Source organism: Pongo pygmaeus, chromosome 22 (genome assembly GCF_028885625.2).
Source record: "Pongo pygmaeus isolate AG05252 chromosome 22, NHGRI_mPonPyg2-v2.0_pri, whole genome shotgun sequence".
Lineage (NCBI taxonomy): Eukaryota > Metazoa > Chordata > Mammalia > Primates > Hominidae > Pongo > Pongo pygmaeus.
Window position 1 is genome coordinate 41,750,163 of NC_072395.2, and position 15,242 is coordinate 41,765,404.

The following is a 15,242-nucleotide window of genomic DNA, read 5'->3' on the forward strand; positions in this document are numbered from 1 at the left end:
CAGCAAATATACAGGGAATAAAATCATTGTCAAAATTTATTAAAACTGGAAAGCACCTGGGTAATTCTCTAGTAACAACCTAATTTCTGAAAACAGACTTCCTAAATATTCTTCATAACCCAACACAATCCAATCCCTTTTTTTTTTTTTTTAAAGACATTGTCTTGCTCTATTGTCCAGGCTGGAGTGCAGTGGTGCAATCTTGGCTCACTGCAATCTCCGCCCCCCAGGTTCAAGCGATTCTCTTGCCTCAGCCTCCCAAGTAGCTGGGATTACAGGCATCCATCAACACACCTGGCTAATTTTTGTACTTTTAGTAGAGACAGGGTTTCACCATGTTGGCCAGGCTGGTCTCGAACTCCTGATCTCAAGTGATCTTGCCCACCTCAGCCTCCCAAAGTGCTGGGATTACAGGCATGAGCCACCATACCAGGCCTCAATCTCTTTTTTTTATTTCCACGCTCTTCTCAAGTGTAAACAATTCAATCTGCATAACAATGCTGACATAACATTTAATAACCCTCACCAAAAATCAACATTATAAATTTGAGAGTCTCCATGACTCCAAGCAAAAAATATACAACAGAAATAAACTAGCAAAGTTTTAATACTTACAAGTGAAATTTTGCAAAAAATTCTAGGCCAATATGGAAGAACTCCTTTCACAGTTTCTGTGTCTCTCTCTGTACACATGGTTCCAAATTCCTGCATAGCCTAAAAGTAAGTTATTAACATCATTAGGATTAACAACCATAATACTGGCTATTGATTATTCTGTTCTGGAAGCTTTGTCTATTTTATGTAATAGGAGAATACACTATTTCTGTTTATGCCATATGAGACTAGTTTGAAGAGCTCTTTCACAGGCTACTATGGTAGAAACTCTTCAGTTGTTTTTTAAAAAATAAAACATCTACAAACAAAAAAACCTCATTTACAGTTACAAGGTCAAAGTTACATTCCCTAATGGGAAAAACTATACAGCCAAAATTCCAAAGCAGTTTAAAAAAGTTCAGTGTAACAAACTAATTTACAACCTAGAAAATAAATATCAACTAAGTTTAAGACTCTGTGTCAGAAAAAAGTACAATTATAAAAGAACTTAGCAATAAATTGTTCATTTTTCTTTACATAAAACATGCTAATAACATTTTATTTTAACAAAGGGATTTTCTTGATAATTTTTATGAAAACAAGAAAACTTGCTTTTAATTTTGTGGTGACATCTTTCTTTGAAAGTTTCCGCAGCACCATTCGGAAATCAGAATCTACAAGACTGTCAATTTCTTCAGCTCCTTGAATAGCAGGAACATAGCCTAGGTCACTCTGAGATGTTCCAAAACCAATAAATCCAGGCACTGTTCCCTGTTCTTTGGCAAGGAGTTCTGCGGCTCGGCCACTGTTTGAAGGCTGATAAAATTACGGAGAAAAAAAGTCAGAGTCCAGAAAGGGTTCAAAACTTAACTTTGTAATTCCTTGGCTATTCCCATGGTCAGAATGAGCTTTTATTTTATTTTCTTTTTTCCTAGCCTAAAATTTCATCTATTGCAAGGTTCCCCAAAGATTAATGGTTTTGTTGCCAAGAATCCATCAATACTGATCCTAGAAATTATTCTGTTTCCTAAACATTAGAATGTTTTGTAAACCGTGGATACAATCCATTAGTGGCTCATGATATCAATATAATGGACCATGACAGAATTTTAAAGAAATTGATTAAAATTTTTAAAATCAGAATGTATCACATGGTAAAATTTTCATAAATGCTGTTTTATGAATTTTTCATTTCCAACTTTCATATAAATAGTATGTATACACATATGTATACTATGTAACGATGTAAAATTAACTCATAAATAGAACCCATCCCTTCATTCACCCATTAAATGAACAAATATTTATTAAACAATCACAATGGCCCAGGTCTAATGATAGCTGCCTCTAGACTGGGAGTTCCTTGAGGGTGGATACACTCATTTCCACATACTCCAAAACCTAGCCTAACGTCTTTGGGCTAAAATTACATTATTATAGCCATAAAAATCAATACAACAGTCAATCTATAATATAGACTCCTTTGTTTTGAATCATAGTTAGTGGTTTATTTGACTGATACACAATATAGTAGTCTTCTACTAAAAGGAGGTTAGTTGATACAGAGAAAGAAAATATTTGAACTGCTAAAAGAAATTAACTTACTGTTATCTAAACAGAAAATGCTTCAGTTTGACCACCAAGCTGACATCACAAGCCATCTAAACTCATCTATTTCTTATTTCTCTATAAAGATGTTTGCCAACAGTTATTCAAATGTGTGATTCAAATTGCTCATACCAGCTGGGCACAGTGGCTCACACCTGTAATCCCAGCACTTTGGGAGGCCAAGGCGGGCAGATCACAAGGTCAGGAGTTCGAGACCAGCCTGGCCAACATGGTGAAACCCCATCTCTACCAAAGATACAAAAAATTAACTGGGCGTGGTGGCGCACGCCTGTAATCCCAGCTACTGGGGAGGCTGAGGCAAGAGAATCGCTTGAACCAGAAGGCGGAGGTTGCAATGAGCCAAGATTGCACCATTGCACTCCAGCCTGGCAGCCTGGGTGACAGGGCGAGACTCTATCTCAAAAAAAAAAAAAACAAACAAAAAAAACAAATTGCTCATACCAGCCAGGCAAGGTGGCTCATGCCTATAATCCCAACACTTTGGGAGGTCAAGGCAGGTGGATCACTTCAGCCCTGGAGTTCGAAACCAGCCTGGGCAACATGGCAAAACGCTGTCTCTACTAAAAACACAAAAATTAGCCAGGCGTGGTGGCATGTGCCTGTAATCCCACCTACTCAGGAGGCTGAGTCATGAGAATTGCTTGAACCTGGGAGGCTGAGGTTGCAGTGAGCCAAGATCGTGCCACTGCACTCCACCCAGGGCAACAGAGTGAGGCTCTGTCTCAAAAAAAAAAAAAAAAAAAAAAAATTGCTAATACCTAGCAAAAGTGTGTTTGGAAAATTCATCTGACAAGGAATAATCTGGCCTACTTCCTAAACTGAATTGAGTGAACAGGAAAGAAAATGATGGCCTGCAATACATTTTTTTTTTCACCCTGTAGCATTTAAGACTAATTCCAAAAAAGGTTCTCTATTTTTTTTTTTAAGTGAAATTAAGTTTATTAAGAAAATAGGTCAGGCGCGGTAGTTCATGTCTGTAATCCGAGCACTTTGGGAGGCTGAGGAGGGAGATTACCTGAGGTCAGGAGTTCAAGACCAGCCTGGCCAATATGGTGAAACCCCATCTCTACTAAAAATACAAAATTAGCCAGGCATGGTGGCACATGCCTTTAATCCCAGCTACTTGGGAGTCTGAGGCAGGAGAATTGCTTGAACCCAGGAGGCAGAGGTTGCAGTGAGTCGAGATCGCGCCATTGCACTCCAGCCTGGGCAAAAAGAGCGAAACTCCATTTCAAAAAAAAAAAAAAGAAAAGAATAAAAGAATGGCTACTCCATAGGCAAAGCAGCTGTTCTCTATTTTTTAAGTTTCTTAAAATGAATTAATATTAATTATTCAATTCCCCTTTCTCAATATTGGTACATGAATAAAGAACCACAAAGGAAGTAGTTAGTGCATTACAATTCTAAAAACTAAATATGATGACTTTAGGATATCAGAATCTTCTACAATCTCATGTGTAAATGGTTTTATTATGAAACAGAATAAAAAACTAATTATTGCTAAAATCTAAAGGAGTTGAGGCTGAAATAACAGAATTAGGACTGCTAACTAGGGGCAAAAGAGAAGGTATCAAATTTCCCGTCTCCAATTTAAAAGTAACAAGTTACTTTTAAATGCACCATCTTTTTTGAATGTCTACTTTAAATTTAAAATATAGTTACTCTTATGATCTTTGTATGTTAAGTGCTATACCCATAGTTCAATAAAAATTAAGAAACAATTCTATTTATGGCACTTTTCTTTTTTGTACTATGCCTACTTCTGTCTACACTCTTTCATGCCAAGCTTCTAGAGTTATTTGTGGTGGCAAATCCTGAGTCTACAAAGACCAAACCAAGGAAGACTTACAAGACCTTTCACCATCTAACCTCAACTTTTCCCAGTCTTATCTCCTGCCACTCTTTCCTTCCCTTGCCCCTTCCTTCTCCCTTCTCCAAATTACCTTGCCATCATTCATGCCCTAGTACCAAACCAAATTCGAAGTTCTCTGAGGCAGGGCATGGTGGCTCACACCTGTAATCCCAGCACTTTAGGAGGCTGAGCGTATCTTTGGGCAGATCACTTCAGGCCAGGAGTTTGAGACCAGCCTGGCCAACATGGCAAAACCCTGTCTCTACTAAAAATACAAAAAATTAGCCGGGTGTGATGGCGCACGTCTGTAATCCCAGCTACTCCAGAGGCTGAGGCAACAAAACTGCTTGAACCTGGGAGGTGGAGGTTGCGGTGACCCGAGACTCCGTCTCAAAAAAAAAAAAAAAAAAAAAGTTATCTATGTGATGGCCTTTCACAATTTGATCTTTATACAACCTTTTCTCTCTACCTGAAAACGCTTCCTTTCTTTTCACTGCCTGACAAACTCCTACTCATCTTTCAAACTCATGTTTGCAACACTTGCCTTCCTCCATTCTCTTCCATTCTCCCACATTCTTTCTTCTAATACCTGCATCATAATTCTTTAATATAACATTTGCTTACATATGTGTTTATGTCATCAAACTAACAGTTCAAGAACAGCAGACATCTATTATCTCTGAATACCTGACATCCAGTATCAAAGTCTTCTATTGAAGACTTTGCCACATTAAAGTTAAAATCCCAACTCCACAACTTCCTGGCTACAGGAGCTTAGGCAAGTTAATTTCTCTAAACCTCAGTTTCACCGCATTTAAAATGAGATATGAGTAATTAATTCATTACTTCGGTTGTTTTCATGATTAAGCATAAGTTTTTAAATCACCATAGTAATAACTGATTCCAGCAAGAATCAAAGGGTGCTCAAACCATTAGGTGAAAGTTTGTGGAAGAGCAGGACATTCACAGTTTCAAACTAACATATTATTTGTTATTGGCCAATGGAAAAATATAACTTTATAATGGACAACACCTTAACCAAGTAATTAAACAAATACCACCAATAAGGGGACAAACAGGTGCAAAGTGCCCCTGGTGTGATGCACTGAGAAAGACTCATCATCTATGAAGAATTCCTTCTCAAAATTGTTTAGCCTGAATCTAATCATAAGGAAACAACTAGATGAATCTGAATTAATCAAACAAATGGCCCAGGCTCCTCCAAATTTTGTTAAAAAAAGACACTCCTCTCCCCGCTTAAACAGTACTGAGAAACTGTCTAGATCAAAGAAACCCAAATGGCAACTAAATGGAATGAGTGATCCTTGACTGAATCTCAAATGTTAAAACAGTTTATCTTTTTAAAAAAGTCCCAGCCTGGGCAACATGGCAAAACTCTGTCCCTACAAAAATCAGCTAGCCGTGATGGCCTGTACCTGTAGTCCTAGCTACTGGAAAGGCTGAGCTGGGAGGATCACTTGAACCCGAGAGGCAGAGATTGCAGTGAGCCAAGTTCACACCTCTGCACGCCAGCCTGGATAACAGAGCGAGACTCTGTCCCCGAAAAAAAAAAAAAAGATTAGCCAGGAGTCCTAGCTACTAAGGAGGCTGAGGTGGGAGGACTGACTGCTTGAGCCCAAGAGGTTGACACTGCAGTGGGCCATGATTATACCACTACACTCCAGGTTTGGAGACAGAGCGACCCTGTCTTACAAAAAAAAAAAAAAAAAAGAAAAAGAAAAAAAGAACATTATTGGGATAACTACAGAAGTCTAAATACAAGGCTGTATCCTGGATTACAGTATTACACAAAAGTCAAAGTTTCTGCATGCTATAACCATTATTATAATTGCTGCAGGCTAGAAAATGGCATTGTAATGAACGGCTAATGTATTTAGGATGTATTGTAATTATACATGCTGATGTATTTAGGAGTTAAGAGTCCCAACTTCTGCAACTAACTCTCATACAGTTCAGAAAAATACATAAATTAAGAGAGAGAAAGCAAATGCAACCAAGTATTAGCAATTGGTGAATGTAGGTAAAGAGTATATGGGATGTCGTTCTAATATTCTTGCAACTTTTCCTCATAAGAACTTTTCAACTATAAAACATTTGAGAAAATCTGTTAAATAAAAAACATTAAATGAGGATGCAAGTAAAGTGCTTAGCACAGTAACACAATAGGTTGCTATAATTGTTAATACTGTTATTATCTTCCAAAACAGATTAAGTGACAGATTTAAGAAAAGGTGACATTGAAATCACTAGAATTAACTATATCAGAAACAGGAAAAAAAAAGCATTCTCATAAAATTGGACTGTGCTGTAATAAATCTAACGCCATAAAAAAATACCATTACAAAACCCCTCATAGTGTAGTTTTACACGAATCCACTTTAAGGTCGTCTTTAAACAAGTACTTAGTGAGCGTCTATTAGGTGCCAGTCTGTTCTAGGCTCCGAGGATAAAAACATTTGCTTTCAAAATACTTACATTAGTGAACCAAGACAATAAATGTCATAAATACAATGGAGTAAAATAAAGTAGGAAGAACAGGGAGTGGGGAAGGGCTACAAGAGGGTGATCATGGGAGACCTCACTGAGGTGTCGAGAGCAAAGTTTGGAGCCACCTAACTGAAGAGCGCTGGGAGCCGGCCAGGTAGTCAAGGCACAGTGAAGAGATCAGTGTGGCTGGATGAAGTAAGCCAAGAGGAGGGAGCTGAAGATGGGACTGCAGATGGAAAGGGGTAACAGGCAGTCCAGAAACCAAATATACCATCCTAAGAGCTTTAGCTTAGGAGCTGCCACTGTAGGTAGCAAAGGAGAGGCACAATCTGCGGTAACCTCCACAGTAGGTTCACTTTAACATTCTCCCAACTCTCCTTCTTCCTAGCGCCGCCCTCCCCCAACCAACCCGCTACCTCGGCCAGATCATCTTCCAGTGAACCTGACACATTATCATTTCTTCATGAATATTGTGGGTGTGTGCTCGGATGCGGACAGCTCTGGCATGGTACATCTTTTCTCTCACGATTCCCCAATCTGCTCAGAGATAACCCAAACCGCCCTCAGGGACGCACACACAACAGACAGGTCACACTCGACAGGGAAACACACGCCTCCCCACAGCCGCGCTCCACACACCCTCCAGCAACGCGCTGGGCGGTGCCAGCCGCCTCGAAGCGAGGCTCCCGGGTCGGCCGAGCCAACCCCCGCTCACCCTCAGGTTCCCTTTAGTTCGCTGCTTGTTCTTCCCGCCCATGGTCGCGGTTGCAGCTGTACTCTGAGCACTCAGACCCCGGTTGACACGTCCGGGACACAACTTCCGGCCTCTGGCGCCGGAAGAGGACTCCCTGTAATAACTTCCCCCGGGCCCTTTTCCACCACCCACCCTGTCCATTTGCTGCCCCACTTCCGCTCCCGCCTCCCCCTGTGTCCCTGACCATCCGCCACCGGAGACGTCACAGCTAAAGCCACGCCTGTCTGAGTGATGTCATTCCTGGCCAATAGGAAGCCAAGCATTGGACCCGTGGCGCCAAATCCTGTCCTCCCCGTTTTCAGAAGCTAGGTTTGTTCCTTGCTTAGCGAGTAGGAAACTGGCGTGAATCATCAGAGGGCAGTTTCACATAAGGGTAGCATTAGAATGTTATGGTAGAGGCTGTGGGAAGATAGGAATGTTTTAGACTTCCAGCATGATGCAATCATCAGTATCACCTGGGCGTTTGTTAGAAAAAGCCAACTCGGGCCCCTCAGAACTCCTGAATCAGATCCTGCATTTTGACAGTATTCCCAAGTCTTGTTAAAATTTGATTACTGCTGTAGGCAATATTCTCTCTAAATCTCCCCTCCCCGTCGCCTTTTATTCATATTGAAACTGTTAACGTGCAGTTTAGGAAAGAGGATAATGTGGGAGTCCCTCTTAAAATTTGAAATGTACAAATCCTGTAACCTACTGATTGTGCGACTCAGAATCACACCAGAGAAACAAGTAAATGTGTGCTGGTTATTGTTTCTTGTCCACGCAGTCACCCTTTTATACTCAACTCCATGTTACTGGGGGGCTTCTGCTAGATTCCACCAACAGGACGAACTAGAGGGAAACAAAGGCAAGAGGAAGAAGGGACTTGCTCCATTCTGTGAGCATCATGCCAGCAGCAGCTGCCTTTTACAGTGGCAGGAGCAATTGCTTTAGCCAGCAGGTGGTTTTAATCTCCATCCTTTTTCCAACAATCACAGAATCAGCCTTATTGCACCTCTCAGAAATCACAGCAGCAGTCAGTGCTCTCCTCAGAGATCTGAATTCTACCTTCATGCGGCCCCTCCCCTGAGCTCCTGAGATAGCCAATGTTTGAGCCACCTCCTCAGAAGTTTGAGCCTCAACACCGTGGGATCCCTTCTTTGTGCTTCAGAGATCCAGTAACAGCCAGCCATCACCCTCTCTTCATTCTTCATAGGCCTGAACTAAGGTGTTCAGGGCCCTCCTTCAAGCTTTTAGGTTCTGATGACTCCAACCACCTCTTTTGTTCCATCCTTTCCTAACTCTAGGACTGGTAGCTGCTACCTGCAGTGATTACCTGTTATCTTTTATAATTCCTTTTGACCAATTTCCCATATTAAAATATGTCAATAACTAATGTGATTTGTTTTTCTGACTAGACCCTGATTTTAAAATGCACACAAAAGCCGGGTGCGGTGGCTCACGCCTGTAATCCCAGCACTTTGGGAGGCCGAGGCAGGTGGATCACCTGACTGATGTCAGGAGTTCGAGACCAGCCTGGCCAAGATGGCAAAACCCCATCTCTACTAAAAATACGAAAATTAGCTGGGCGTGGTGGCAGGCGCCTGCAATCCCAGCTACTTGGAAGGCTGAGGCACGAGAATGTCTTGAACCCGGGAGGCGAAGGTTGCAGTGAGCCGAGATCACGCCACTGCACTCCAGCCTGGGTGACGGAGCAGACTGTCTCAGAAAAAAGTCACACAAAGAGACATATTACAGGATGTTCACAAAAACTTTATAATAGGAAGATAATTGTAAGCAACCTATGTTTATATATTGGAGAACTGCTAAATAAATTATATGTATTCAATAAGCTATTAGGCAGCATTTAAGAAGAATAAGGTTTATCTGTACACACATAGGAAGAATTGTAAGACACATTCTTAAATAAAAAGCAAATACCAAGTAATATATACAGTATGATACTATTTGTTTTTAAAACCCACAACACAATTTTATATATATATATATATGCATATATATATTATATAAATACAGAGAATAGGCCGGGTGCGGTGGCTCACACCTGTAATCCCAACACTTGGGGAGGCCGAGGTGGGTGGATTGCTTGAGGTGAGGAGTTTGAGACAAGCCTGGCCAACATGGTGAAACCCCGTTGCTACTAAAACACAAAAATTAGCTGGGCATGGTGGCAGGCGGCTGTAATCCCAGCTACTAGGGAGGCTGAGGCAGGAGAATTGCTTGAACACAGGAAGTGTAGGTTGCAGTGAGCCAAGATCGCGCCTCTGCACTTCAGCCTGGGTGACAAAGTGAGACTCCGTCTCAAAAAAAAAAAAAAAAATAGAATAAAGATCTGCAAGAATACATACCAGTCTGATCATTGTAGTTTTTGTGGGAAAAAGTGGCAAGAAAAGACATTAGCGTTATGAGTTATAGTCAAAGGAAATTAAGCCTTATCTGTAAGATTTTGTTTTATACAAGGACAACATCTTCATGTATTAATTATGTAATTAAAAATCAACTCAGGCTGGGCGCAGTGACTGATGCTTATAATCCCAGCACTTTGGGAGGCCAAGGTGGGTGGATCACTTGAGATCAGGAATTCAAGACCAGCCTGGCCACGATGGTGAAACCTCGTCTCTACCAAAAATACAAAAACTAGCTAGGCACGGTGGCACGCACCTGTAACCCCAGCTACGCGGGAGGCTGAGGCAGGAGAATTGCTTGAACCCAGGAGGCAGAGGTTGCAGTGAGCCAAGATCGTGCCACTGCACCCCAGCCTGGGCAACAGAACAAGACTCTATCTCAAAAAAAAAAAAAATAAATAAACTCAACAAATATTAAATTGTTTGTTTAAAATAAATCATTGGTTACATAAATCATGGTACATTGGTTATACAAATTGTAGTGTCCTCATTCTCGAGAGTTATATAATATAGCTGCAAACAGTTTAACACATTGGAAACACTACTAGATATCATGCCATTCACTGAAAATGTGGGTGTCACATATCAAAAATGCTACAGAAGGGGAAGATTTACATGTGCTTGAGTAGTCAGATAGGCTTTCCAAGCCAAAGCCCAAAGCTTGGAAAACATTAGGAAAAGCAAAATAAAAGGGAGAACATTCAAAATGGGGACGAGAGAGGGACAGAGACAGTGAGTCGGATTAGCACAGATTTTGGAAAGGACAGTCAAGAATCTAGCCTGACTTCAGTACAGACTTACCCAGGAAAAAAAAAAAAAAAACTTGAAGGACAAGACTGGCATGATCATCTGTGCTCCTATTTACTAATTGTTTCCTAAATTTTGTCTGTTCTTGCTGGAAATATCTCCTGATTTCATTTCCTTGTATTCTGATGAGACTTTCCACCTTTCGCAACAGGGATGCATGCCTCTTGCCATGTTCCTCAACTACTCCAGGCCACACAGATCTCTCTTCGATTTTCCTAGGACATCAACTTATAACTGGTTTATTTTTTTACCCAGAAGTCAGTAGGATATTACTGCTTTGGGAACTTGAAAATAGTCTCATTGATTTAACAGTTTCTCATGCTTAGATTTTCCAGCAAGTCTGTAAATCCTTTGAAGGTGAGGCTGTCTCCATAGTACTCTAAACAGTGCCTGCCAAAGTAGATATCCGCAAATTTGTTTTAACTGATTCATACAAGGTTTTAGAAATCAGAAAATAATTGTTTCTATCAATACAGTAGGTGATAGGCAGAAAAGGTTTGGACAGAAGAACATTAAAAATAATGTTTAATTTTTGTCAAAATGTAAAAGTTTATGTCAAGAAATGTCGGCTAGGTGCAGTAGCTCACGCCTGTAATCCCAACGCTTTGGGAGGCTGAGCCAGGAGGATTACCTGACGTCAGGAGTTCGAGACCAGCCTGGCCAACATGGTGAAAACTTGTCTCTACCAAAAATACAAAAATTAGCCAGGCGTGGTGGTGCGTGCCTGTAATCCTACATACTCAGGAGTCTGAGACAGGAGAATCACTTGAACCCACGATGCAGAGGTTGCACTGAGCTGAGGTCACATCCAGCCTGGGCAACAGAGCAAGACTCTGTCTCAAAAGAAAAAAAGAAAAAAGAAATGTCAATACTTTTAAGGCCAAGATTAGAAACTCTTCAGAAATCAGGTTGGGAGTTAAAAAAAAAAAAAAAAAAGATTTGAAACTCTCCTTTCTTCATTCATAATTATTAATATTAATTTTCACAGATTAAGAGTTACACATCAGAATTATAGCCTTTTTTCCCTAAGTAAATATTGGGCATGCCTTACAGAACTCTGATGTTAAAATAATCTTACCCATCCAGACAAGTTTCTGAGGAGGAAAATCAGACATCAAGCGCTTAAAAATATATTTCAGCTGGGTGAGGTGGCTCACACCTGTAATCCCAGCACTTTGGGAGGCTGACGTGGGCAAATCATGAGGTCAGGAGATCGAGACCATCCTGGCTAACACGGTGAAACCCCGTCTCTACTAAAAATACAAAAAATTAGCCAGACGTGGTAGCAGGCGCCTGTAGTCCCAGCTACTCGGGAGACTGAGGCAGGAGAATGGCGTGAACCCAGGAGGCAGAGCTTGCAGTGAGCCGAGATCACACCACTGCACTCTAGCCTGGGCAACAGAGCGAGACTCTGCCTCAAAAAAAAACAAAAACAAAAACAAAAACAAAATAAAACAAAACAACTCAGCATTAATTAATCTTTATTAAACTTAGTGGTACTTTACCTTCAACTGTTATTAAGATGTATTTTTTTGGGGGGGGTACAAATACTTTTTAATGGGTTTAAAGTTTTTCTTTTTCTTTTTTTTTTTAATCTACTGGAGAATCATGCAATACTGCGAGCTTTGGACACAATCCGGGGCCACAAGTCTACATACTCCTTTGCTACTGGTCTTATAATGGCAGAACCTTTCATTTTGCCTTTATTATTCACTATGACCCCTGCATTATCTTCAAAATAAAGAAACACACCATCTTTTCTCTGGTATGACTTTGATTGTCAAATGACCGCTGCTGGATGTTCCATTTTTCTGAGCTCTGGTTTGCCCTTCTTGACTGTGGCCATCACCATGTCACCCACACCAGCAGCAGAAAGTCTGTTCAGCTGTCCCTTGATCCCCTTCACGGAGATGATATACAGGTTTCTGGCTCCTGTGTTGTCAGCACAGTTGATCACAGCTCCTACTGGAAGACCCAAGGAAGTCCAGAATTTCACACCAAGAGGACCTACCATGTCCTCGCTTTGACATCTTGAACGCTGGAAAGAAGGAAAAAAGTATTTTTAAATTTTTTTTAAGCAAACTTCTTATTTAAATAGCAGCAACACTACATAGGTAATATATGCCAGGAGAGCATTTGTTTCTCAACTGAGATCTATAGAGAGTCAATTGAGAAAATAAGATATAATAGCTTGCTAACATTACAAAATAAATGTACAATAAGAATAATTTCAGTATACACCAGCTGTAACTCACCACAATTCAACATGAGATTTGGGTGGGGACAAATGTCCAAACTATATCAGAGGGATTTAAAAGAAAAGAAAATAACCATAATAGTACTAGAGGAATATATAGGTGAATTTCCAGTTCAAAATAGCATCTTCTAGCAGCCCCTCTCAAATTCACATACACACAAAAAAATTGATGAAAACATTGAAGAAGACAAAAACAACACAACTAAAATTAAAACTGATGAACAAAAGATTTCCGGAATCTGGAAGGAAACTGTAATACTGAGTCTGGACTCAGGAAGTCAAGAAGGCAGGAAGGAGATACAGATACATGTATATATATTTCCTTACCACATAAAACTGTGTCCTTTCCACGGTGGCTCATGCCTGTAATCCCAGCACTTTGGGAGGCTGAGGTGGGTGGATCACGAGGTCAGGAGATCAAGACCATCCTGGCTAACACGGTGAAACCCCGTCTCTACTAAAAATACAAAAAATTAGCCGGGCATGGTGGCGGACGCCTGTAGTCCCAGCTACTCAGGAGGCTGAGGCAGGAGAATGGTGTGAACCCAGGAGGTGGAGCTTGCAGTGAGCCAAGATCGCACCACTGCACTCCAGCCTGGGCGACACAGCGAGACTCCGTCTCAAAAAAAAAAACAAAACAAAAAACTGTGTCCTTTCTTGCTGGTCTAACCCCTACTCCTATGTGCCCTACAAAGCCCTTTCTTCCCACATATTCTTTGGAATTGCAGCTTCCGTGATTAGCCAATATTCACTCTCAACACGTGTTTACAGTGTAGCTAATGACAGTGCTTCCATAGCAGCCTCTCATGAGTGCTGTTTATTGTCTAAAATCCTACCTACCTCGGGGTCTGCAGATAAGAATAGGATCCTCTTTGCTTCCACTTTCCTTAAAACAATAAATCATTCTTTTCGGGCTGCTGTCAACAGATTACACCTTCTGACATCTGTCCTCTTACCAGCCTCCTGGTCACTCCCTTTTAGTCTCTAAAGACTTAGCACTTGGCTCTCCACCCTCATTCCAAACATCATCCTGGATGGTCTTTTTAAAGTCCTAATTAGGTTCGTGTGGCATATCTGTCCACTGCTTGGCCTCTCGGTTATAAAAATCTTCATCTCTCATATCCTTTTCCTCCATTCCACTTCATCTACCACACCACAGTCACATCCTGATATTAATACTTAAATTTTCCCAATTTCACCCCACTCTTGGGTCACAATCTCTCTTGCCAGATTCCTCATTTAACTGTTTCCACCTAGACATTCTTCAAGGAAATCTTAACCTTGCATTGGCCCTTATATATTCTCCCTAACTCTAAGGACTCTTTTCTCTTTACTCCCTTCATTGTTCACTTTAGAGTTCATGATCTTTTGTGTCAATCACTCTCTTGCCAATACCACAAAGTCTCTTGTACATCTGCTCCTTCAGCCTATTCATCTGGAGAAACCAAACACTACACAAAGCCAATTATTTGTTTTCAGGTTGTTTTTTTCCAGAGAAAAGTTGAACACTACCTGGAAAACAATTTAGTCAACAGAAGCTTTAGACCACTAAGAATTAATTATCCCATGCCTTAGTTGTGTCTTCATTACAGCCCAACAAATGTACCATACTTCCGTAATGTTTTAGGACTCCCAGCAATTAATTATTTGAACACTTCTTCAAAACTCTGACCATTCTACCTTCCTCCTTGATTTCAACAGATGAGTTTTCCTCCAATTTCACAGGACAAGATAATCAGATTATAATCCTTATCTTTTCAATAGCAAACATTTAAATTGGGCTGATGATTATTATACACCATTTAACTAAATGGTTGTTAAAATAGTAAAATTCTCTGATACCCTCTGAAATGTTCTTTCATTGCCCTTGCCGTTTCCCTAGGACGTTTCTGACCTCCCCCTGATTCCTGGCTAAAGTGTTAATTGCTGATTTACTAGGCTTCTAAAACCCCATTCCAGCCCTAGACATGTGGCTATTCCAATGGATGGTGATCAGGTCATATTGGTTGTTAACTATGTTGAATATCATCCCTTCCCACGAAACTTCCATCTTCAACTATAGTCGGTCCATAATTCTGTTAAAAAAATAAGTGTTAAAGATGGGGGAAAAGAATGAATGCACAAGGCTAGTCATTGCTGCACCTTTTCTTTTCTTTTCTTTTTTTTTTTTTGAGAAGGAGTCTCACTGTGTCACCCAGGTTAGAGTGCAGTGGCGTGATCTCAGCTCACTGCAACCTCTGCCTTCCGGGTTCAAGCGATTCTCCTGCCTCAGCCTCCTGAGGAGCTGGGATTACAGGCGCCTGCCACCACACCTGGCTAATTTTTTCTATTTTTAGTAGAGACAGGGTTTCATCATGTTGGCCAGGCTGGTCTCGAACTCTTGACCTCAGGTGATCCACCCACCTCGGCCTCCCAAAGTGGTGGGATCACAGGCGT

At 40.9% G+C, this 15,242-nt stretch overlaps 1 protein-coding gene and 1 pseudogene across 1 annotated transcript in view; both read right to left on the reverse strand.

The window, feature by feature from the left end:
• The window catches only part of LTN1 (listerin E3 ubiquitin protein ligase 1), a 64,509-nt gene extending 56,978 nt beyond the window's left edge, over positions 1–7,531 (reverse strand). The window contains exons 1-3 of the mRNA XM_054468957.2: positions 7,299–7,531; positions 1,207–1,410; positions 616–714 (exon numbers count right to left, since the gene is read on the reverse strand). Coding sequence (XP_054324932.2) covers positions 616–714; positions 1,207–1,410; positions 7,299–7,478 — 483 coding nt within the window. The 5' untranslated portion in view covers positions 7,479–7,531. The remainder of the gene's footprint in view (positions 1–615; positions 715–1,206; positions 1,411–7,298) is intronic.
• Positions 7,532–12,088: 4,557 nt separating this feature from the next.
• On the reverse strand, positions 12,089–12,688 carry LOC129022684 (large ribosomal subunit protein uL14-like; annotated as a pseudogene).
• Between the last annotated feature and the right edge of the window lie 2,554 nt (positions 12,689–15,242).